Consider the following 24712-nt stretch of genomic DNA (forward strand, 5'->3'; position numbering starts at 1 on the left):
CTTAAGGCAGAAAAGGGATAGAGACATGAGAATGTCTAAAAAGCATGTGACTCATTAGGCCTAGAGGCCAGGACCCTGTCTTCCTACTCCCTGACCCCCCCACATCCTCCCCATCCCACACAGTGGCACAAAGTGGCACAGCTGGGAGAGGCAGCCATACCTGTGGTATCTGGGGTGGGCAGGGCTGCCTGGCACAGCACCAGGGCCAAATGCCCATCCCCGGGCACTCTGCATGGTCTCACTCTGTGCCCATGATTGGTAAGTCAGGAAGGGCCCGGGAGACCCAGAGTCACAGAGGAAGAGGGGCTTAAAGGGGAGAAGAGACAGAGAAGCAAGAGCTGGAGAGGAAAGAAAACAGACAGGGAGCCATAGACCGGGAGCAGCTGAGCAAAGCCAGTCACTGGAGGGAGGGGAGAGCAGGACACCATGCCCCAGCGCTCTCCTGCACCCCATCCCTCTGCCTTTTGCTGGCTCTACTCATCTGCCAGAGGGCGCTGGGTGGGGTGATATTTTGGAGGACTTTGCTTCTTACTCCAAGCCCGCCCAAGGACAGAGCCCCAAAACACACCAACATCCTGTTCTGTGCAGAGAAGTGCGCACAGACGCGTGGGCCACGCATTTACCAAAAGGACACGGGGCTAGTCAGAGGCTCAGAGGCACAAACACACACCCTCAGACTCTCCTTACAAGAAGGTCCCCAAAAGTTTCCACTTCACTCTTCCTCATTCCCCATCTCCTTGTCAACTATTTGGGGGTGGAAAAGTCCTCCTCTACTTCTAACCTTTGTCCCTCAAACTGCAGCCATTGGGAGACTCCGGGAGCTACCCAGGAACAGAGGTGCTGGTGGCAGCAGAGTGTAAAGCTCCGGGGCCTGGCAGGAGTGAAGGATGGCGAGATAGGAGGGCCCAGAAGGAAAAGACAGCTGCCTGCCCTCTCCACGCCAGGTGCCACGTGCGCCAGGTGGGGGGGAGTGGGCGAGTCACGAGGCTGTGGCGTGGCTGGCTTCTGCTCTGCTGTTTACCAGCTGGGAGGGAAAGCAGGAGGAGGTGCCAGGGAGCCTCCCCACTGCAGCCTGGCCCCAAGCCAGCTGGCCTGTTGGGTAACCAGCCAGGCCCAGCTAATCAAACTCTGGGCCAACGCTGTGCAGGAGAGAAGTGGCATCCAGAACCTGCTGAAGCCCCATCCTGCAGCCATCCCTCCACGGAGCCCTTTCCCCTATGCAGCCCTGCTGGGGGCCACTCAGCTTGGGGCTCTTCTTCCCCCAGCTAGCAAGTGCAGCATCTCTCCTCCCCTCCCCTCCCATTGTTCCTCTGCCCACACACTCCTCCAGGCCTGCCCCCAGCCCCCAGCAGACCAGGAGGGTGTGGAGGCATCAGGGAATTCTAGGGAAGAGCAGTGAGGGTCAGGGGCTAAGCAGACAGAGACCTCAAGGAACCCAGGAACCACTGGGATGTCTGATCACATCCTGGAGAAGAGGCACAGTCCCCCCAAATAAACCCACCTCTGTCTCCCCATCTCCCCCTCTCCTGTCTTCTGGCAGGGAGAAAGCACATGATTTTGAAGTCACAAAGACCTGGGTTCAAATCACAGCTTGACCACTTATTGTCCTTGTACAAGTCCATGAGTCATTAATATCTTTGAGCATCACTTAGCTTATGTGCAAACCTGGAATAATTATGTTTGCCTCATGCTGGATGTTGTGAGGATCAAAGAAAATCACGGATTTACATAAAGTGCCTAGCCAAGGGCCCAGTACACAGTAGGTGATCAGTAAATGCTAGCCCCCCTCCCTCCCCTTCACCTATCCTATTTCTCTCAAGGCTCCAAAATGTGTTCCTTCTGTCCCTCCCCTTGTCCCCTCCTGGTGCCAGGACGCTCTGCCAGCCACTCCTTTCCCCTGCCTGCTGACGGGCCAGGTGCTCCCTCCCTCCGCCCTCCCCCCTCCCCTGGGCCCTGCTCCCTGCCCTCCTGGGCAGCCAGGGCAGCAAGGACGGCACCCAGGGAGTTGCCCCATGGACAGGGCCCCACAGAGACACCACCGAGCCTCCCAGGGTAAGAGGCCCTAGGCCCTGAAGGCAGGTGGAAGGGACTACCAGGAGGTTCTGAGGAGAGGGAGAGATGGGACTGGTCAAGAAATGAGGAGGGAAGGAGGGACAAGAGAAGAGAGAAGGAGCAAGATGGATTGTCAGGGGACCGAGGACAGGTGAGACAGGACAAGTCTTGATAGAATCTGGAGGAGAAACGGAAGGAGGGGCTGGGGACATGACAGAGGAGGAGAAATAGGAAAGGGGGAGGAACGGGAAATGCGTGGAAGGAAAAGAAATGGAGCAGTGAGGAAGCAGGAGACAAGTGGGAGGGGGGGCACAAGCAAGGAAGCTAGGTCAAGGGAAGGATTAGAATGTGGGCAGGCCTTCCCGGTGTCCGCGCCCCCTGGAGCAGTGGGGACATTGCTGCACTGGCTCAGCTGGCTAGAACCCCACGTGGCAGTGGCTGGGAACCTGGCCACTTCAATCCTGTTCATTCACCAATAAGAAGTCTGTCCTGCCTTTGAGGATGACAGACAAGGGCGGGGGCGAGGAAGCAAGTTGCCCATGCCCACTAGCCTGGCACCTTCCTCCCACTGGCCCAGGGGCATGGGGTTTCATTTCTGCAGGGAATGTGGAATACCGAGCCCAGAACGGCAGGGGACAGAGTCAGGCAGTCCTTGGTCCCGCCAATGGTCTAACTCAGAGACCCTCTCCAAGCAGATCCCATGCCACATGCTTAGTCAGCTGTGAGCACTGAGGGGGAAAGCCTGAGGCCAGAGCTGCCATGCTCGGGGCCACCTAGTGGAGGAAGAACGCCACTGCCAGGCACCCAAGACACCCCCACTCCAGGACTGCTCTCAGGTGCAAGGCTGGAGGCCAGAGAGCAATGCCAGGGTGCCACCTCAGAGAGGAAGCCCAGTGGGGCTAAGGCAGGATCAGCGGGCAGGTGGGAGGGGCCGGATGGAGCCACTCCCTCTCTGGGCAGCCCTCCCCCAACCCTACCCCAGCAGAGGCCAGGCCTTCAAGCCTACTCACCCCCACTTGGCCCAGTGGAGGGAGCCTGCCAGAGGGACAGTGTGGGGGGCTGGGAGCAGGAGGTGTCCAGCATTGACCGCAGAAGGAAAAAACTAACCGGAGAGCAGATTCAGAGGTTAGGAAAACTATAGGGGGCAAAGGCAGGGCTGCACGGTTTTCTGGAACAAAAGACCAGCCCTGTGCCCCATGGGGAACTGCTGTGTAGAAAATGGACCAGGTCTGGCAAGGGAAGAGCCTTCAGGGGCTCCTTTGATAGGTGTTTAATAAATGTTAACCACTTGAATGAACAACCCCCAAAGATGCTCTAGCTAAGGCTTTCCCCTCAGCAGCTGCCCCTCTGGAGCCCTGTGCCTCCCTGCTCACCCTGGGTCAACCCACCTGTGCTCCCTGCTGCCCACTGCTCTCCACTCAGACCGATACCCCACAGCTGGTGGGAAGGGATTCCTTCCTGTGCAAGCTGGTGGGTGGGGGAGCCAGGGCCTATGGAAGGCAGAGCCACTCTGTTTGCAGCTCTCCCACTCTCTTCTTCCAAACATCCTCACCACCCTACCTTCAGCCCCCACAAGTCTGGGATTCCCAGGTGTTTAAAGGAACAAATAAACAACCAAGAGATTTAACTCCCACTGAGAGTTACTTACTGTGCACCTCTCGCCAGCTAGGCTACGGAGGGCTCTGGGGATAAGAGAGTGAACAAAGCAGACACAGTCCCTGCCTCCACAGGGCTTAGCATCTAGCAGAAAATCCCGAGGTCACGGGTAATGACATCAGTTAGGTGATGTGGTGCCAGGAAATCAACGGCAAGGTGCTGAGCGTGTAAGAGCCAGGGCAGGGAGAGGGACACACGCAGCTTCTCCAAGAAAGAGACAAATGGGAAACTTGAGCACTGAGGAAGTTGATTAGACTGGGGGGGGGGGGCATTCTGGGTGGAAGGGATAGCCTGGGCAGTCCCAGAATTGGTGAGGAGCCTGGCACTTTTGAGGACCTGGAAGAGGGCCAGTATGACTGCAGGACAGAGAATGAAGGAGAGAAGGTGCTGTGGAGGGTGGTCCCACCTTCTCGGATAGCAGGTTCCGCTGGGAAGGGATGGGGTGTGGATGGGGGCCAGTCGGGAGTGTCTCTGGGATCCTGTGGTCTTCAGCTGTCAGCCCTGATCCCTTCTCTTCTTTTTACAGAGCTTCTGGCTGCAAAGAAGACCCACAGCTGTGAGTAGAGGATTGGGGCAAGGACTGGTGCTGGGGTGTGGAGAGATGGCACACAATCCAGCAAGGGCTGTGGGAGGTTCTCATAAAAGACAGGCACGGTAGGTTACAGAGAGACGGAGGAGCCCCGAAGAGGTGGCCCAGCATGGAGAGGTGACGCCTAGAAAAGCAGGGGAGGTGGGGAGGCGAGGAAAGGAGGGGTAGAGATGAAGAAACCTCAAGATCAGGTCAATGGAGGAGATAAGGAAGGAGCATGGCGAGCGAGAGGAGACATTGCAAAGGAACAACAATGAAAAGGGAGCTGCGGAGAAAGGAGGGGAGAGATGCTGGACAGAGACACAGAGCTGGAAGGGGGTGGGGCAGGGAGGCAGGGAGGCCTGCACAAGGTTTTGTGGCAGCAGAGCCAGGTTTGGTGTTCATGTCTGTGGTTAACACATCCTGAGGTGTGAGCAAGCCTGGGGCCGGGCTGTGCAGGGCTGGAGAGCAGGAAAGCCTTGGTCTCTGCAGGAAACACTGTGCACAGGGACACTCTGGGTCCCAGGGCCCAGAACACCGAGGCTACAGCATGTGAAAAGTGGCTAGAGCTCAGGAAGGACTTCCCAATGGATACTAGGGACCTCTCAGCACATCAGATCTATCCTCCTGGTTTGTGGGAGAAGCTAACCCCACCACCCCCCAAAATGCACCCACTCCACCTCAGTCCCAGAGCTTATAGCCCATCGGAGCCAGGCGTGCCCTCAACAGCAGGAGGGCGCTCTGGGGAAGGCCTCCATGAGCAGGGGTCCCTGACTTGATGAGGACAACTCTGGGGCAGGAGAGGCTACCTCTCTGGCCCTCCCTTGAACGGCCTACCAGTTCCTCCTGGGAGCCCGCTGCTGCCCCAGAACCTAATTGCCTAGAACCTAACTGCTCCAGGCGGAGGAATCCCAAGGGCAGCAGCATCACTCACTCCCTGAGCTGGGCAGAAGGGCTGGGGGCCATCCAGGATGCCACGTCTTCCTGGGTGGGGGCTTGCTTTGCTCAGCACAATCCTGATCGGCCTCGCCTGCCCCTAGCCACAGGGCCCCACGGAAATGCTGAGCAGGGCCCTGGGAGGAAAGCGGGTCAAGGAGTGACGTGTGAGCTGCGGGGAGGGAGCCAGGGACCATATGTGGGTGGGGGGTGAAGGGGGAGTTTCAGAGCAGCTAGAATTGGAAGAGGCTAAGCTCCATTCCTACCCTTAACCCCTCACCACAGAAACCTCGGCCAGGGCCGCACCCCTTTATGCCCTTCCCAACCCACTGGCGCTGTGCAACTGTACCCCCACCCCCATGAGTGTCCTCCCCAAGAACCCAATCTGGCAGCCCTTCGCCCAGTCCACTGCCCAGCTCCTGCAAGCTGAGGAAGGCCAGCAGGGAAAGGCCTGGACCAGACTGAGGAGCTACTGGAGTTCCCACAAGATCAGAGACCTCTTAGATTTGACCCAGAGAAGCCAGAAAAGATTAACACCTCCCCAGGCAGAAAGGCCCTGAAAAATGGGCTCCAAATTGAGACAATCCCAAGAAGGGAGGAACCCAGGAGTGATCCCCCAGACCAAGAGAAGGCCTGATCACTAAGGGAGCCCTGAAGAGGGAACCCCCCAGGCTGAGGTACCCCATAGAGCAGATACGAGGCTGAGAGGGTCACTAAAATTTATTGGCCCCTTGAAGGACTCCCAGGTCAAGGAACTCTATAGAGAAACTCACACACGAGGAGTTCTCCCAAGCTGAGACACCCTCAAGAGCAGACTTGGACCAGAGAAACCCTCCCATTCATCAAGTAGGATCCAGGACCAAACTGCCTGAGTTTGAAGCCTGACTTCACTGCTTACTAGCTGTGTGATCTTGGGCAAGTTACTTAACTTCTCTGTGTCTCACTTTCCTCATCTTTGAAATGGGGATCATGGTACCTACCTCATAAAGTATTTTGTGAGGAGTAGATAATCTACATAAAACACTGAGAACCACTTCTGACACATAGCATCATCATCATCATCATCATCATCAAATTCCAGCAGTTTTGTTCCTGAGGAAATTTTGGACAGACTAACCTTTCCTAGAGATAGTGGACATTTATCTGATGATTATTACTGCTACTATTATCATTTATTCCCTGCCCCAGGGCATACATCGTGTCCGTAGGGAGGGCGTGAGCATGGGGGCGGAGGCAGAGTCCCAGACTGCGCCTCAGTGGGCACGGCTGTTGGCAGTCCACAGGGTCTCAGGTGGAACGCGCCACCACCCCAGGCAGACATCCTGTGACTTACCTCTAGAAACATCCCCGGAGTCACCTGGCAAAGAGGGTCAGGCTTGGGAGTCTTCACGGGGAGGGGGAGTAGGAAACTGGCCCCAGGCTCCTGTGAGCTCCATTCTGGCTCCCCGGCCAGAGCTACCCTGTCAGGTGGAAACAGCTTTTACCGCGAGTGGCTGTCGTGTGTGGTTTTGGAATTTTCCAACGCCCCCTGCCATTGGCTGCTCCACCCCTCACACCCTGCCCCAGGCCCAGATTGGCCACGTGGGGCGCCTGTCATCCTACCCACTGCACCCTAGGGAGGGGTGGGGGTTGGGGGGGGTTGTCACTCAGCCACCTGTGTGGTGCTAGCTTAAACCCCCCTGCCCAGAAGCATTGGGGGAGAGCTGGGTGCAGAGCTGCGGGCTGAGGCTCTGCTGAGAGGCCTCGCCCCCAACCCTGCTACCAGCTGGGCCCCATCTCTGGACCACCCCCCTGCTGAGAAGGACAGGGAGCCAAGGTGGCAAAAGCCCACAGCTCAGCCATGAGAAGTAAGTGAATGGGGCCACCTGGGACGGGGGAAGCCTGGATCCGGTGGTCATCCCCAGGCCCTCTGGAATGGAAGGGTGTCTTGGGAACAAAGTGAGCAAAGCTGAGTGCTTTCCCTGGGCAGGGTGTGTCCCCATCAAGGCCAGGGTCTGTTGGGAGACGGGTGGAGAAGCTGGGAAGTCTGGCTCCCAGGCAGTTCTCTTAGAGCAACGATAGTAAAGGGACTCCTCTGTCGTGAGCTCTGGAAAGGATCTCCAAGAGCACCTGAGGTGCCCTACCCCTCATTTTAGAAAGAGACTGAGCCCCAGAGAGGCCGAGGGCTTCCCTCCAGATCACAGCTGTAGTAGGTGGAGGCTGGTGATTAACAGGCATCCCAAGCGCACTCACGGCGCCCACTGCAGTGTTGCTCTCTGTGCCTCCCGCCTGCCTGTCTGGAAGAGGGGGCCAGAAGAGCTGTTGTGCCCTGGAGCAGCAGGACAGTGAGAGTCGGGTGAGGTCAGCAGGTAGAGAGAGTCAGAACCCAGCACCCAGGCCTCGGAGCCACCAGGCTTTCTGCCCAGCCCAGGGATGTAAGGAGCGAGTGGAACCCAGCCAGGGTGCCGTGAGTGTGTGAGTGTGTGTGTGTGCACGCGCCCCCAGGTTCAGTCACCCATTTGATGAGGGGGATCAGGCAGTGCAGATGGGAGCAGAAAGCTTTCAGCTTCACCCCTTTCTGGCTTGGAGCCATGGGCCAACAGCTGGTGGGCAGATGTCTGGGGTCCCTGTGCCTTCCCGAAGAGCAAGAGAGGGCAAATTTGCCAGTCCTTGTGTTCACGCAAGAGAAGCCTGGGAACCTCTCAGAGCACTGGGCAAAGGAGAAAAAGGAAAGCCCTGTGGGCCCAAGGCTTGCACCCTGAGGCAGCCCCGGCCTCAACCTGGTGTCTCCCCACAAGACACAGAAGTAAGGCCATCTTAGGCCCCAGGAAGACCCATGGGCTGAGAGCCTAAAGACCAGGTTCTGCCACCACCTCTGTCACCGGCTAACCATGTAGTCTTAGGCAAGTCATTGGGTCATGGTCTCCTCATTTGCAAAACAAGGGAGCTGAATTTAAAAACGAAACCAATCAATTCTGAAGACGCTCACAATTCTGAGGGCCCAGGACCAAGGAGAGAGCCCTGGTCCTGGAGTTGGACACCCCCACAGGTAGTGACTGATGCTCCATTTTCCCAGAGGGTAGACAGAGAGGAGGAAAGCAAAGGGAAAAGCTCCACTTCCAAGCTTGGGATGGAGACTCCAGTGCAGGGGTATGAGCTGGGGCTGGCCTGGAGGGGTGCAAAGAGCCAAAACCTTCTACAGGAAGGAGGGCCCCTGGGAGTGTCAGTTTCCCTTCTAGCTTCTTCCCATTAGCAGTTAGCAAAGGTTAGTCTTCCCAGAAATGGCTTCAAATCAGCAAATCCGCCCTAGGAACCAATGACTGGGTGTGCGTCAGTGCATGGCAGGAGGGCAGCAGTGTGTGGGACGGGGTGAAGGTGACACCAGGGCATCTTTACGTAATATCCCCCCACAGCTCCATCCAGGTTGGAAGAATAGGGGGTCTCTTCTGGTTGGGGCTCTGTGCCATGGGTCTTTCTCACTTGGACAGCTCTGGGTATTTCCTAGCCCTAACTTATCTGACTGCCCCCCACTTAAGTGCCAGCCACCACCATGTCCTCTGACAAAAGCCGGGTCAAGTTGGAGCCCTGAGGGCTCGTGACACACCCAAAGACCAAGGAGTAGAAACAGACTGAGAAATAAAGAGAGATGCAGAGGCCTAACTCAAAGGACGGAGGTGAATGTAACACATGGGAGAGAGTGACGTCCGGCTAGAGATATAGATGGAGAAATACCAGGAGAGTCAAAACATTGTGGTATGAGGCCTGAGACAGAACCGGAGTGCAAGCAACAGAGAGGCACACGGACTCAGGGAGAGAGGAATAGAAAACCCACTGGCGGTAGAAGGGAGACTCTGAGTATCAGTGGAGTCTAGGAAGGCAGAAAGTAGGAGGCATGGATTTCCCGGAGTTTCTGGAAGGATGGTACAGGCTCCCTGCTCCTAAGTAGAGAGGAAATGTCCATGAGCCAAAAAGTCCCCAGCCAGCCAGAGGGAGGGCGGCCAGTCATCTCACTCAGGCCATGGCCAGTGTGGAGCCAATAGGCCAAGGCCCTGGCTTTAGGCCTGGATGGAGAGGTGGAGCATGAGAGGTACAGGTGCCTGCCTGTCTGGGGTACCTGATCTTTCTCAGGTCTGATCATGCTAACGAGGAGCAGTGGGCCAAACAGGGCCCACTCCCCAGGGCATCACAGATCTCACCCTGAGAGCCAGGGCCGTCTGAGGACTTTACAAAGGGTCTGTCCTTCTTCATATCACTCCTGCAACTTCCCCTTTTCCTCTCTTCCCTTTCCTAACTAGGATCCCAAACACCCCACCCCCAGCCCAGGGCTCTAGAGGTTGGAGCATCCCAGCCTGTCCCATCATAATGAGACCTGGGTGTTGGTGCCACCATCCCTCCCAGTGGCTCCCTCCTCCTGCCCTGTTTCTGTGCCCCAGTCTCAAACAGGGACTTTCCCTTGCTACAGAGCTCTCCAGAGAACGGAGCCCTGGGATCTCCTCCTGTCCTCCATGGCTAGTCCACTCCTCCTGCTGCTGCAACGCTGTCCCTTTCCTGGGACTTTGGGCTCAGAAAGGATGGAGATGTCTATTTGAGGGGAGGGATGGTAACAGAGCCAAGGCCTTTCTGAGTCCTCGGGCCTCCCGGAGCCGCAGAGGCCTCGGGAAAGGAGACACAACCCTGGAGGCAGGGAAGGCGGCTGAGTGTGACATCTGGGCTTCCACTCCTCAGGGCTTCCTCCCGGTGATTCACCCCCTCCCCCATTCACTGGTTGTTTTCACTCAATTCTTTTGTTTCCCCTCCTTTCTCTAGTCCCAGACTGCGGGGGTGGCGGGGGCACAAGGAGGGGGTTTCAGGTGGCTGGCTGTCTTTCGTGGCTTTTCAAAACCCCAGACTCTCCCTCGCCCACCTGAGTTTTAGCTTCGCTACTTTCTCAGCCCTGGGATCTGGGTGTATCAGCAGAAAATTCTCGGCATGGGCTGGGAGGAGCGCTCACCAGGTAGAACTGCTTCTCCCCTGACCCCCATCCAGCCCTCCCCCTCCTCCCCTGTGGTGGTACCCACCACCGTGGTTTTCAGCTTTGCAGAAGCTGCAGGAACTGAGAGCTGAGAAAGGAGGGAGGCTGGCGACAGGCTGGGGCACACGGTGGACCAGCTGTGGTCTCCCTGGGGAAAGGGACTGAGAGTTTGGGCTGCGGGGAGAGGGGGTGCCTTAGCTAAGAAAAGAGACACATTCCCCTTTCCCGTTCATTCATTCATTCCTGCAGAGAGGTCTCCTGAGATGTATGAAAGCCAGGCTACACCCCAGTGGAGCTGTGGCCTTCCAGAGGAGTCCCAGTGAGGAACTCTGCTGGGATGGGTTAGAAGCCTGGCCCTGAGCAGTGGGTAAAGGTGGGAGAAAGCTGACACCACGGAGGAAGAGCTGGGACAGAGGGAATATCGTCTCTCCGGATCTTTACATTAGACATGAGTCCTAGCTTTAGTTCCACAGTGTCCTCCCTGAGTTCCGTTCCTAGCCCGCCCCCCTCACTTTCCCCTGCAGCCAGTGAGTAACCTGTCCCCTGTCCCATTCTCCTCAGTGCATTTGGGCAGCGCATTCTTGTAGGGTGTATAGCTAAATGGTTGAGGGCACTGGCTCTCAAGACAGAGACCTGACTTCAAATGCCAGATCTGCCACCTCTGGTGGTGTAACCTTAGTCAAGCCATTTACTCTCTCCTGGACTCAGTCACTCTCATCTGTAAAATGAGGGCAATACAAGTAGTGCCCACTTCACAGGGTTGTTGTGATCATTAAATGAAAAACGTAGACAAAACTTGGCACAGAGCTAGAATTTGGCCAACGCTCACGCCTGTCATTCTCATTCCTCTGTGATCAACGTCCCCTGGAGAAAAGGAGAGAGAGGAGAGAGGGAAGGCCCAGCTCTGGGCTGACAGCACCAAGAGGACATGAGGACCCCAGGTTCCTCTGTCTTCATCCATTCTCCACCAGGCCTGGGGGTGGTTCTAGGGTTTGAGGGGAGAGATCCCCCAAGATTGGAGCCTCCATTTTACTCCTACCATTTCCTCTCTGTGGCACAGGGCACCTGGACGGGGCCCAGGGCTGGCTTCCTAGGGTGGCGCAGGGCCAGCTCTGGGAGCATTCAAAGAGCGCTATCAATGAATCTCACAGCTGTGAGGAAGGTGAGATTAGAGGCTGGAGGGAGAGGAGCACAGACTACTTAGTCTCTACCGTATTTCCCCACTTAGGATGTGCTCATAGGAAGCTCCCTGCTGATCCTCCAATGTCGGAAGCAGTCCAGGGGAGATTCATTTTCCTTTCTCAGTACTGCATCAGAATGACATTGTTAGAGGTCACTCTGGATGATGGGGAAGATGCCAGAATGAACTGGGGAAGAGACCACCAACACACCCCTCATCCCCAGGTGGGGGGAACCTGGCAAAAAAGCAGGAAGAGGGAGGAAATTCTTGCTAATCCAAAGTGTAGGCCGAGGCCCAACAAGGTGGGGTGCCAACCTGGAGCTTGTTCAAACACAGAATCGAGGCCCCCCTCAGACCTGCATGTTAACAAGATCCCGAGGCGAGCTTGTTGGAGACAAAAAGGGCTAGAGTCATGCAGTCACTAAGTGATTTCAGGAGACAGCACGCACATGGGGCCATTTCTCCCTCCTTGGAATGGGAGGGTTTCCTTTGCCTGGCCGTGGGAGAGAGTGGCGGTGAGAGGCTCAGATCTTCCCAGAGCAGCGGTGCGGGCAGACGAGGGCTGCGGTAGGGAGCTGTGCTGCAGGGCTGGCCCAGAGGTTCCTGACCTTTGCTTGGTTCTAGTTCCTGGCACCGTCAGGCTCTTAGATGGTAAGTTCCTGGCAGGCCAGGCTCCCAGGCAACAGTTTGAGTAATCCTGTGATTACTCAGCTCCCCCTCCCCAATCTGGCTTCCCAGCACCTGCTGCTGCAGGGTGGTGGCTCAGGGGTAGGTTTAGAAGGTGAGGTCTCCGAGGTGTTTTTCAATTCCTGCTACCCTCACTGCCACCTCTGCCAGTCCCCTTCTCATCCTCTCCCCTCCTCCACAGTCAGACTCATGTGCACCAGGACTTTCTCTTTGAAGTTTTGGGTAGATGGCATCGGAGGGGACACAGGTGGCAGGGGAAGGCGGGAGGAGTAGGATAAAAGGGCCTGACAGTGCTGACAGGGCTAGGACATTAGTGGGTTTTTCTGTGTTTCTTTGGCCATCTCTCCATCTTGGGTCTAAGTCTCTCTTAACCTGACCCTCTAACTTGGACCCTCTGACTCTTTGTCAGTCTCACTGGGTACCTCTGTCTGGGACTACAGTTGGGGACATGGGGGAGTGGCTGGCCTAATGGCGGGGGCCAAACTCAGACATCCCCCAAACACTATATTTGTGATAGGGGCCTGTGGCTGGCCACATTGTCCCATGAGAAGGGCAAGGTCTTGGTGACACTGTTGTGGGGTTCCTAGGGCCAGGACCAGCAGCGGGTCAAGCAGGGGGACGTGTCTGGGTCACCCATGTGGTCAGCACACACACGCATGCGGATGTGGCTCTGGGAGAAGGGAACAGGCAGGGAGGCCTGTGGTCGATGGTAGGGCTGGAGCCTGAGTTCCCACTGTGGCTTGGCCTAATCTCCCTCCCGCTTACTTTTGTGGGTGACCCATGTTGGTTCCTCCCCTCTCTGGGCTTAGGTCTACCGAGGAGAGAGATACCACAGTGTTGGGGGGAAGGTGTTGAGGCAAAGCAGACTCAATGGGGCACAAGCATGTCCATGGACCTCAGATGCCCACTGGCCTTCTTCCCCTCAGCTCCGCTCAGCAGTAACTGGCATACACAGTGCTTCATATCCAGCACAGGGCTTCCCACAGGTGATGCCATTTAACTGTACCACCTACAGCCACCCCGTGGAAAAGCGATGCTATTTTTATCCTGTTTTTACCAACAAGGGAACTGAGGCCTGGAGAATCTAAGTGACTGGACGTGCAGGTGCCCCATATGTTCTGCCCTTTTCCAAGTACTCGAACCCCTCTTGTTCTCTCTTCCCCTCCATGCATTCCAATCTGCTCTTTACTTACTGGAAAGAATCTGAAAGGCTCACTTGCCATCTGTCCTGGACGATCACAGCTTTCTGCATGGGTGATGCGCAGGCAAGTGGGGCTGGGGGATGGGGAATCGAGTCCCAGTGGAGGGTTTCATGCACCTATGTGCCCTGTCCCCCTTGAGAAGGCAGCTGCTAACTCTGACTCACCTCAAGGCCGATGGAAACAACATTTCAGGGAGTGGCAGGCAAACCATGGCCACCCCCCATTTCACCTCAGCAGGCCCTAGACATGACCAGGGTGTAGGCCCCAAGGAGCTCAGAGGGGAGGCAGCAGGTCAGCAATGGCAGAAAAGAGACCCATATGCCCTTGGGAGTGACAAAAACACCCAAAATAGCAGGAATCCCAACTCTGCCCAGCTCCCCTTCAAAGATAGGCTGGATGAATGCCAACTGCTGGCCCCTGAGACTCAGTAGAGAACTGTGGGCATTGACAGGGCCAGGGCACTGAGCCTGGGGCCAGCATCAGTGAAGGGGGGGCAGGCACAGCTTAAAGTGAGCTCAGTTGGCAGGAGGGAAGGTCCTAGTCCCCAGCGAACAAGCGCCAACACACAAATATGCACATGTGCACCTGGCTCAAACAGACATGCCGTTGGCTCACAAATCACATGTACCTTTCATGTGTACACACACACACTCAAACATGCCCCCTGATGTATGCACTCCAAAAGCTGTGTACATAGAACAGCACAATGGAAAGTTTCGGGTAACTGGGATGTATACCCAGCTCTGGGGCAAACTAGCTGCGTGAACCTGGGCCAACCACCTTCCTCGCCTGGCCTCTTTCATCGCTTGTAAAGGAAAGAAAGGGCAGAAGGAGATGGTCTCAAGTCCCAGGCAGCATTCACCTTCATGACTTGTGTGCATGTAGTTGAAAGCAGAGGCCCTCGTGTGCATGCTCACAGGGCTACCCTCTCTCTGCTCTGAGGCCAAGGGCCTAGGAGCCCTGGCCCTCGGGCATCTGGCACAGCCCCACTCTCCTGCACTCCATCTGGTCTTCTCCCTACTCTCTCTGGGCCCCACTCTGTGGACCCTGCCCCTCCCTGAGCCTTCTCTGCCCGGCTGAGGATGGCTGGCATCTACCTGGCCCCCAGGTCCCCTCTGCCTGGTGCACCACATCTTCCCGCCATACCCCACACTCTGCCCACAGGAGCCGAGACCCAGTGGGGGAGGGTGGCACAAAGAAAGCCCCCTAGGCGGGAAGCAGGTGTTGCGAAGCAGTAAGGACTCCTAGGTCCCCAGGCGAGAGGGAGGCAACTGGAGCTTTTCAACTTGAAGGGCTGAGCAGGTGGCCTCTCCGCAGCTGCTTTCTCTGCCCCTCTAGAGCTGGAACAACTCCCAGCCACCCCACAAAACACAAAAAACGGCCTCCACAGACCCCTTGCTGAGCAGCATTTGGCATTTTACCCCTTCCAGTATGCAGGAGGGAAACCGCAAGCTGGAGCCGGGTTGGGTGGGGAAGCACCATGCCCCTGTATCCACAGCCCAGGAACACGGGTAGGGTCCAGAAAACGCCCCCGGGCTGACCTCCTGCTCTTTCTTTTCCAGCACAAATCGAAGTGATTCCTTGCAAAATCTGTGGGGACAAGTCATCTGGGATCCATTACGGCGTTATTACCTGTGAGGGGTGCAAGGTGAGTGCACACGTGTACACAGTCTCCTGGAGATGAGGAGAGGGGTTTGTGGCTGTGGACTCCAGGGATGGGCTCCTGAGGCAGCTTGGTGGTGCCTTACCTGGGGGTTCTGCATACAGGGTGCCTTTGTCTTCAGCTGGGGAAGTGACTGTAGGACTAATTGCAATCATGCTAAGAAATGGGGGAGAGGAAACTGACCATAGGATCTGGGGAAGCTGGGGCAGGAGCTTGTGGATTGGAGGCACTCAGGACCAGCAGCCTGGTCTCCACCTGCCTTCCCCAGGGCTTCTTCCGCCGGAGCCAGAGCTGTAACGTGGCCTACTCCTGCACCCGCCAGCAGAACTGCCCCATCGACCGCACCAGCCGGAACCGCTGCCAGCACTGCCGCCTGCAGAAATGCCTGGCACTGGGCATGTCCCGAGACGGTGAGGCCGAGCGGGCAGCCCCCAAGCTTTCCCTGCAGGCTGGAGGTCCCATCTCCGTCCCTCCCTGACAGGCCCTGTCTCTTCCGCTGTCCAATGTGGGGGTAGGCAGACCACCCTCATCAGAGCTCTTCACAGTCCCCAGCTTCAGGCTTTGCTAGAACAACCCTCCTTTCCCCAAGGTACCCAACTCTTCCTTTTCTTCTGGGGATGGTTTCTCCTCACTCCACTCCCCCTGGCCCAGAAACCATCCAGGTCCTACCTCTTCCCCTCCTGCCCCCATCGCTCTAGCCTGAGAATAACCCAGAGGCCCTGAGGGTGGGAGGCCTGCTGTTCCTGGTCCTCCCTCCACCTTCCTCACCCACCCCCTCCTCACGCCCCCCACCTCCGCCCCACCACAGAGGGGACCCGAGGCAGAGCTGGGGGGCCATGAGGTGATGAGCCAGAAGGAGCCTGTCAGCACTTTTCAGCGCCCAAAATAACAAAGTGAAAGGAAACAGGCAGGGGTGCAAGGGGCAGGCGGGGCGAGGGGCTGTGCCCCCACACCTGGGAGGGGTGGGGGGGGAGTGAAAAGGCAGGAAAGAGAGAGCAGAAGAGGATGTTCAGAAGCGAGCCGCGGAACCTGGGTTGGGCTGTGGTGAGTATCTAGGTCACCAGGGAGCCTGCAGGCCTGACCACAGGGAGACCTGTGTTCTCAGCTCTCCTCTTCCTCCGACCCTCCTAGAAGGGCGAGGTGACCCCGATACAGCTCGAGGCCCCCTACTCCACCACCCCCAGCCCCAATACCAGGAGGCCAGGATTCTCAGTCCAGACTCATTGCTTCAATTCTGCCACATTTAGAAGCTGATTTCAAGCTGGGAAGAGTTTTTGCTCAGGAGACCAAAATGCCTGGGCTGGACAGAGCCCTGAAGCAAACAGGAGAGAGGTGGGAGGGGTCCTGAGCAAAAGTCCCCTGGAGGGAGGTTCTCAGGCAAGACCTGACAAGTTCTGCCTGGAGTCAGCTGTTCAGGGAACAGCTCGATAATCCCGCAATAATCAAACCGCCTGTGGAGTCGGCCCAGTACCTGTCCTGCCTGAAAAACTCCTGGTCCCCAACCTCTTTCAGCTGTCAAGTTTGGCCGCATGTCCAAGAAGCAAAGGGACAGCCTCCACGCGGAGGTGCAGAAGCAACTGCAGCAGCAGCAGCAGCAGCAGCAGCAGCGGGAGCAGGTGGCCAGAACCCCTCCTGCAGGGGGCCGAGGGGCAGACGCCCTCTCCTGCACCTTGGGGCTCCCAGATGGGCAGATGCCGCTGGGCTCCTCACCTGACCTGCCCGAGGCCTCTGCCTGCCCCCCTGGCCTCCTGAGAGCCCCAGGCTCCAGGCCTTCCTACTCCAACAGCTTGGCCAAAGCGGGGCTCAACGGGGCCTCATACCACCTCGAATACAGCCCTGAGCGGGGCAAGGCTGAGGGCAGAGAGAGCTTCTACAGCCCGGGCAGCCAGCTGACCCCTGACAGATACGGACTTCATTTTGAGGATCCCAGGCATCCTGGGCTAGGCCCGGACAGCTACCGCAGCACCCCGGAGGTGCCCTATGCCTCCCTGACGGACATTGGTGAGCAGCTGAGAGGCAGAAGGGGTGGGGAAGATGAGGAAAGGGAATCCAAGAGAGGTCCTAGTTGGCACCCCATGTAAACCAAACGTGAGCCCAAGGGAGTTGAGGGGTCCTGGACAAGGGGTTAAGGGGGCTGCCAGGCGAAGGGGTGCCCTTCATACGTGTAAGGTAGGAGCTGGCTGAGACAGAACCTGTGCCTTCTCCTCTGGCCCCAGAACACTTGGTGCAGAATGTGTGCAAGTCCTACCGAGAGACGTGTCAGCTGCGACTGGAGGACCTGCTGCGGCAGCGCTCCAACCTCTTCTCCCGGGAGGAGGTGGCTGGCTACCAGAGGAAGGTGAGGCCAGGGGACCTGCCAGGAGGGAGGACCTCCTACCGCCGGGGAGTCCAGAGATGGCTACCAGCACACCATGTGGGCTGGGGTGAAGCAGGGCATCACAGAGACACACAAGTGTGAGCCCACTTTGAAGCAGGGGGGCGTCTTCATCGCAGCAGGTGGACGAGAGCTTTCCCTGAGCCTCTGCCTGGTAACACTTTACTGGGCCTCCACTACCCCACCCGGGGCACTGTCCCTCCCCCTCCATCAACCAGAACAACAGTCAGAGCCCTGGTTACCACTCATTGAACACCCTTCTCTGCCGGGCACTGTGGGAAATGCTTTTTTACAATTATCCTTGACCCTTATGACAACCAACCTATGAGGTTGGTATGTGTTCCTATTTTTAACAGACCTGGAAACTGAGCTCAGGGTGGTTAATAGAGTCACTCTAGGTCCCAGAGTGGTGGAGCCAAAGGCAAATTCAGGCTCATTGGGCTCCAAAGCTTACGTTCTCTCCTCTATCGCACTCTGGCAATACCACCGGCTCTAAAAACACTCATCTGGCACTGAACTGTGGCTTCTCTGGGTTATTGAGACCTTTGAGTATGTCATTTTGGGGTGGGTGCTCAGTAAGTGGGACCCAATGACAGGACTTGACCCAAATGTGCATTTGTGCTGAGAATAGGCTAAAATGGCCCAGTTGAGAGAATGGGGGAGTTCATAAACTCCCCCCTGCAATTTGTCAGTCCAGGCTCCCAGGGGCTTGGGGCAGTCACCGGGTCCTAAAGAGGGCTACAGTGGGACCCTCCTCCTTCCCTGCAGTCGATGTGGGAGATGTGGGAGCGCTGCGCCCACCGCCTCACCGAGGCCATTCAGTACGTGGTGGAGTTCGCCAAGAGGCTCTCGGGCTTTATGGACCTCTGCCAGAATGACCAGATTGTGCTGCTCAAAGCAGGTGCCAGGAGGGTGGGCAGGCCTGGAGGGAAGGGGGTGGGGCCGGGTGGAGGGAGGTGGTTAAGGAGCCAGGACCCCGAGGTGGCCAGAGACGAGGGCCTGGCTTTGGGTGACGCTGCCCCTGCCCTTTTCCTCCCCACTCCCAGGAGCAATGGAGGTGGTGCTGGTGAGGATGTGCCGGGCCTACAACGCCAACAACCACACAGTGTTTTTCGAGGGCAAATACGGTGGCGTGGAGCTGTTCCGAGCCTTGGGTGAGAAGCAGGAGGAAATGAGAGAGAGGAGTCGGATGGGTCTAGAGCTTCGAGACCCAGGGCATCCTCTTTTCCGGGCAGATTGCGCCCCCCTGCTCCAAACCCCAAGAGGGTGGGCATCCTTGGGCACCGTGGCATCCCCAGCTTGCTCAGTCTCTGTGTCCTCTCCATCAGGCTGCAGCGAGCTCATCAGCTCCATCTTTGACTTTTCCCGCTCCCTGAGTGCCTTGCACTTTTCCGAGGACGAGATTGCCCTGTACACAGCCCTTGTCCTCATCAATGCCAGTGAGTGTCGCTGGGCTAGGGTCAGGGACATTCGGCTGGGGGGGTGCGACAGATATTGAAGAGTCTAGACCTTCGGATGTGGTTAAATCTAGGAAATTGCTTTAAAGAGCATAGAGCCCATTAAAGGCCAATATGGCTATAAAATAACATGAGTTCAAATGAAGATTCAGAGGAGCCTGAGAGAGGGAAAAGGGCAGCACAGGGAGTTGGGGAAGCAGGCGATGTGAGGATGAGGGGAAGTGAGGCACTTCTCTGAAAGAAATGAGTCTGCTTGTGCATCCAAGTCAGTCATGCCATTGTGACTGCGCGTTACAACCACCTGGGGAGCTTGAAACAGGGTTGCTACCTGGGCCCACCTCCCAGAGACTCCGAGGTGTTGGATCTGGGGTGTGGCCAGAGCACTAGAATTTTTAACAGCCTCCCACAGGTGATCATAATGTGCCACCAAACTTGAGAATCTCTGCTCTGTGTAGACTAACCTGAAGACAGCACACCATCATGGCAGGACTCTGGACATCACTCCCCTAAAGGGAGTGGCCTGGGCTGGGCCAGCAGAATGCTAAGTATTCAGAGAACCTGGGGAAGTGGGTCAAGCAACTAACTTGAGTTTACGGACCAAAATTATCAGTCTTCTGGATCTGCCAATGAGTAGAGACCTAAAAATATTCCTTAAACTGGAAATAAAAATTTGAAAGATGACTTCTGGCTATTTTATGGAGCCAGAGCAAAAAGTGGTCTGTTTGCTGAAGTTGGCTCCAGACTCCTGCAGAGGCCCTGATGCTGGCCTTGGTGGCTTCACAAAGGCCATCTCCTATGTGAAGTCATTATTGGCCAGAGGACAGGGAACTCTCTTCCAATCTCCACCCCCCCACACACCCCCGGCAGAAACCTAGTGCCTGGCATTGGATGGGCGATGAGAAATATCAGGGTACCAGGGAGAAGACAGCTTATCTATGGAAGTTCGTATCTCTTTCATCTCTCTCCCCAGTTTTCCTTGTAGACAGGTAGCCAAGCCCAAGGCCCCAGAGCTTACCATTATCATATCAAAGCACACACGTGCGCATGCACATACACACGCACTCAGCTGAAAGACCTCATCCAGAACAGATGTCCAAAACAGTACACCCTTTTGGTGGAAGCTAATGTCCATGTTCTTTCTCGTTCTTACTATGGTCCCATCCCCTCCTTCAGGCCGGCCGGGGCTCCAAGAGAAAAGGAAAGTAGAGCAGCTTCAGTCCAATCTGGAGCTGGCCTTTCACCATCATCTCTGCAAGACTCATCGCCAAGGCATCTTGGCAGAGGTAGGAGCAGTCCCTGGGGAAGAAGAGGTCGGGCACAGTGCCAGAGCTGTGACATCAGGGTGTGTGAGGCCCAGGGTCTGGGGGTACAGAGAAGCATCTGCCACAATGCATTAGAGAGCTTGCAACAGCACAGGAACTGAGAGAACAAACAATCACTTTCTATGTGTGAAAAGATAGAAAGTTAGAGAGCCTGGAATTGGAAGGGACCTCCAGGGAGCAATTCAGTTTAATATAGCCAACACTTCCCCAGCACCTGCTTGTACAAGGCACTGTGGAATGGAAAGATACAGAGACGTGTCCTTGTCCCCACCACGAGTTTTCAACCTGCTATGAAGAAGAGACTCGTGCACCAGTAGCTCTAATACAGAGTAGAATGTGATATGCGATATAATAAAAATGCAGTTAACAAAGGGCTGTCTGTCACAGATGTAATCTCTCATCCTCAGGGCCACTCAGTCAATAGGGCAGGTATTATTTATCTTCCTGTAGTGTTTAGGAGACTTAAGTGACTTAGCCAAGTTTACAGGATCAGTAAGTGATAAATGCAAGATTTAATCCCAGTGCTCTTTCCACCATAGCCCTGTGCCCCTGATACATTACTCTGATAAGCGATATTAGGGAAATGTTAGAAGAACATAGAACAGGATTAAAAATAATCTGAAGGTAAAAGGAGTGAATCATAAATGCTTCCGAGAAAAGGTAGCATTTAAACTAGGCCATGAAATAGGTAAGATTTTAACAGACATTCATGGGATGGGGCAGGCATTTCACGTGTAGAAAATGAAATGAGCAAAAATAAGAAGACAAAATCATGCCTATATGGAGAATATAGTTCATGGTACATTTTGACTAAGATCAGGATAGATAGATGGAGGCAGGGAAGTAGCAGAAGACAGGCTTGGAAATTAGGTCAGGGAGCAAATCAGAGAGGACTTTAAATGACATATTAAAGAGTAAAGGCTTTATTTCTAGGCAGTGGCGAGCCCCAAGGGCTAAAGGAATGATATCATCAGAGCTATTATTTAGGCAATTTAATTTGGAACCAGTGTAAAGGAACCACTTATGTAAGCGTTCAAGCAACGGGAGCTTGCTATGTGCCAGGCACGGTGCCCAGTGCTGAGGATACAGCAGTGACTTAAGTCTCTGCCCTGAAGAGACTTCAGGTCTGGCAGAATAGAGTAGAAGGGGGAGATGGGCCCTGGAACCTGGGAGAACAGCTGGGAAGCAATCTGATTAGATCCATTTTAGAACAGATCGCCTCCCCACTGTCACCTCATGCACACGCCACACCCCCAGCTCTGTTTTCACTTGGACTGTTAGAGGCCTCCTAACTGAACCCCTGTTCCACCTTTGTCTGTCCCATGTCAGCCACACAGCACTGTTCTCGGTCCTCCAATAGCTGCCCATCATGCTGAGAATCAAATCTAGAGTCTGTGTCAGGGCCTGCCAGCCTCGTGATATGACCCCTGACTGCTTTTCTCACCTCTTCTCTTTCCACTGCCCTCTCAACTACTAGTTCCAGCAACACCCGCCCCCTTGCTATTCCTTGAACACATAACACACAGCTGTACTTGCTGTTCCAACTGCTGGAAGGTTCTTCCTCACGTTTTCTAAATGGCTTGCTTGCTCCATCCCTTCATTCTGGGAAGGTTTTCCCAGACCACCTTGTACAAAAAGCCCCTCACCCTGCTTTATTGCTCTTTAAAGAAGTTCTTAGACATATTGTATATTTGTTTATTTTCTGGATCCTTCACTAGAAATATACATTCAATAAATGTAGATATTTCATTCAATGATATATCCCCTAGCCCATCCCGGGGCCCACCTGATTAAGTTCTCAACAACTATTTGTTGAATGAATGAAGCTATTGCAAAAGCCCAAACTCAAAGTAAAGCAGTACAAATGAAAAGACGATGGCTTCCGGAGATATCAAGGGGTGACATGTTGCTTGTTCTTCCCTTTCCTGGGAAACTAAGCTGGGCAGAAGGGGGCGGGGGTGGCTGTGAGAGGTATTTCTAAGCCTCACTTGCTTATAGAGGAAACTGCAGAAGATAAATGGCTTTCTCAGCCTTTCTCTGATGAGGTCCCCCTCCCTCTGTCTCCTTTGGGTCTCTGGGTCTTTTTCATTCCCCCTCTGGCTGAGTCCTAGCAGTGTTGGGTACCTGCTTGGAAACTGTTTAGCTCAAACAAAGTTATTGAGCATTTGCTGGGGGTGGAGGGGAGGAAAGAGAGAGAGAGAAAAGATCCTACCCAAGGAGCTTAAACCTAGGGTAGGAAGGCAGACAAATTGGATCATTTTCCTTCAATGGGATTTAAGTGCTACACAGCGGAAGGACCCTTAATCTGGGGTAAGGAGGGCCTAGTTAGAGAAATATTCCCAGAGGAGGTAACACTTAAAAATAAGAATTAGCCAAGCAAAGAATTGGAAAGGCATTCCTGGTAGGGGGAACAGTATCAACAAAGGCAAAGAGTCATGTGACAGTATATAAACCAGAGTCACAGAATTCCACTATTATAAGAGCATAAAGTGTGAATTAAAGGCTTTAACAGGGTTCCTTTTAGGAGTAGCAGGAACATGATTGGGGGTTTTGCCCAGAAAACATGCACTGGCCCACATCAGTGTTTCCTTGCCTCCAATTTCCTGACACATGCCTACCCCTACCAGTAGGATCTGGCTGTCCCAACAAGTGCCAAGTGCATAGAGAGAAAGAGAGGAGGGTTGCCCTGGGCCAGGAAAGAGGAAAGGACTCTCTTGCTCTGGGCAGAGTACTGACCCCCCTTCCCCATTAACCCATCTCCAGCTGCCACCCAAGGGGAAACTTCGGAGCCTGTGCAGCCAGCATGTGGAAAAGCTGCAAACCTTCCAGCATCTCCACCCCATCGTGGTCCAGGCTGCTTTCCCCCCACTCTACAAGGAACTCTTCAGCACTGAAATCGAGTCACCCGAGGGGCTGTCCGAGTGACCTGGAAGAGGGACTCCTTTCCTGTCCCTAGAGCCTACTGGACCACCTCCCTGGACCCCTCCCCCTCTCAGCCTTTTCCTTTTCCATGCCCCCTGGAGGGCAGCCCTACCTGATCTTTGGGATTGAGCAAATGCTGAGACTGGTTTTCTGCCCACGGGCCTGCCGGCAGCGGGCCAAGATCCAGAGGGTTGGGACAGAGGAACACCATCTCCAGACTCAGCTTTGTTCTGTCCTCTCTCCCATGCCCTTCACCCCAGCTTCTGGAGCAGGGGGGTGGGGAGTAGAAGGACCTCCAGGAGGACCAACCTGTCCTCAGGACAACAGGGGGGATCCAGGACACCCTGGATGAATGGAACTCATCTCTGGGCTCAGAAGCTAAGAATAGGTCGTTGAAATACCTCATTGCATTTTCCTGTGAGCTTCAGCAGAGGGGAAGCGTCAGGCTCAGAGACTGGCGGCTGGAGCCCAGAAGGACCTGTGTAGAACTTGAATCTGGACCTTCAAGCTCAGCAAGGAAATGGTTGGGCACCCTGCCCTTTCCCTGGGGTCTAAAAAACAAAACAAAAACTGCATACATGGAGGGCAAGGGGCTGGGGATAATTTTTTTATGGGATTTGGGTATAGGATAGGGTACAGTGAAAACCAAGAGCATCATAGGCAGAGAGAGAGAAAGAACTCGAATCTCTTAGGTGCACTTTAAAAACAGACAATGGGGGTTAGCACAAATCTGATTGGAGACACGTCCACATACAGGTGAAACACACACTCACTCAACCTGCAATTATGCAGCTCTATCGACACATTAGGTCTGCTACAATCCGTGTCTTCCTTGATGTCACAGAGGAGCTTAGTGGCCTCAGGAAGTGCAATAATCCTGAGGGACCCCAGAGCATTCCCATGGTGCCCCATCCACCAGTCTTAGAACTGAGGCGCTCCAAACGCTATCCCAGCCCAGCTGTCTCGTATCACAAGAATATCCAAGAGAAGCAGAGGCGGCTGGGCACCGCTCAGTCAGAAGGCCAAGGACAGACCCCAGGAGGACTGTGTGGGCCCTGCCCTCCAGCCCTGCTCTGTTACGAGAAATGGAGCAGGAGCAGTTGCAGTTCCGCCACTCAGCGACTGGGAACCACTGACTCCAGCAGGGAGGAGGTGGCCCGTTTTTTCCAGCCCCAGCACTAGATTTGGCTTTTTAAAGAGCTGTGAGCCCTCTGCTGAGGGATTAATAGCAGGTCCTGGGAGGGAGGGAATTTGCCTGTCAGGGGAGGGGTTAATTAGGTAAATGGAAACCCCAACTTGTGCCATTCTTTATAAAACGATTTCAAAGGCCAGAGGTGTGTGTGTCAGAGGAGCCTTCAATAAGATTACCTTCTTATTGGAAGGTAATCTTCTCTGCAGTCTCATTCCTATGTGGGGACCCCAGTTTCCAGCCCAGCCAGCCATCAGTGTTGTAAGGACTTGAGCTCCTAACTCTGATCATCCCTCACTGAAGCTTGGGAGCTTGGGAGCTTGGGAGCGGGATCCTCAGGACCCCCCATGGAAGGAGCCTCAGCCTCAGCTCCACAGGGGATGTTCTGGGCTGAGAACTTTCCCCACAAATGATACCCATAGGGAACGTTTACAGTGGGAGGTTGCATAGAATTGCCCTGCATCGGGGAAGACAATCCTAAGGAAGGCGCTTGGCCCCGGGGCTCCCCCGAAGG

The 24712-nt window shown here is 55.2% G+C and overlaps 1 protein-coding gene across 6 annotated transcripts; it reads left to right on the top strand.

Annotated features, from left to right (window-relative positions):
* Positions 1 to 1958: 1958 nt before the first annotated feature.
* On the top strand, positions 1959 to 24341 carry RORC (RAR related orphan receptor C). 6 transcript variants are annotated; one of them, XM_081121624.1, is made up of 12 exons: positions 1970 to 2052; positions 4235 to 4264; positions 13134 to 13334; positions 14834 to 14919; positions 15203 to 15344; positions 16447 to 16935; positions 17151 to 17272; positions 18077 to 18209; positions 18355 to 18462; positions 18637 to 18747; positions 19939 to 20048; positions 22851 to 24341. In XM_081121624.1, exons 5-12 carry the CDS (start codon positions 15332 to 15334, stop codon positions 23010 to 23012), a joined length of 1248 nt encoding a protein of 415 aa, XP_080977750.1. In that variant the 5' UTR covers positions 1970 to 2052; positions 4235 to 4264; positions 13134 to 13334; positions 14834 to 14919; positions 15203 to 15331; the 3' UTR covers positions 23013 to 24341. The 6 variants fall into 6 exon arrangements, with proteins under 6 accessions (XP_080977749.1, XP_080977750.1, XP_080977754.1 ...); XM_081121628.1 differs by having other exon boundaries at positions 1971 to 2203; positions 13312 to 13334; XM_081121627.1 differs by having other exon boundaries at positions 1975 to 2052; positions 13312 to 13334.
* The last annotated feature ends 371 nt before the right edge of the window (positions 24342 to 24712 follow it).

The sequence above is a fragment of the Miniopterus schreibersii genome (assembly GCF_964146895.1).
Source record: "Miniopterus schreibersii genome assembly, chromosome: 19".
NCBI lineage: Eukaryota > Metazoa > Chordata > Mammalia > Chiroptera > Miniopteridae > Miniopterus > Miniopterus schreibersii.

Bases quoted from the DNA above. Each gene is read 5' to 3' on its own strand.
- RORC (XM_081121623.1), top strand. From the start codon at position 2,013: ATGGACAGGGCCCCACAGAGACACCACCGAGCCTCCCAGG. The intron at 18,210-18,354 runs GTGCCAGGAGGG...CCCCACTCCCAG, and splicing joins GATTGTGCTGCTCAAAGCAG to GAGCAATGGAGGTGGTGCTG. The intron at 20,049-22,850 runs GTAGGAGCAGTC...ACCCATCTCCAG, and splicing joins GCCAAGGCATCTTGGCAGAG to CTGCCACCCAAGGGGAAACT.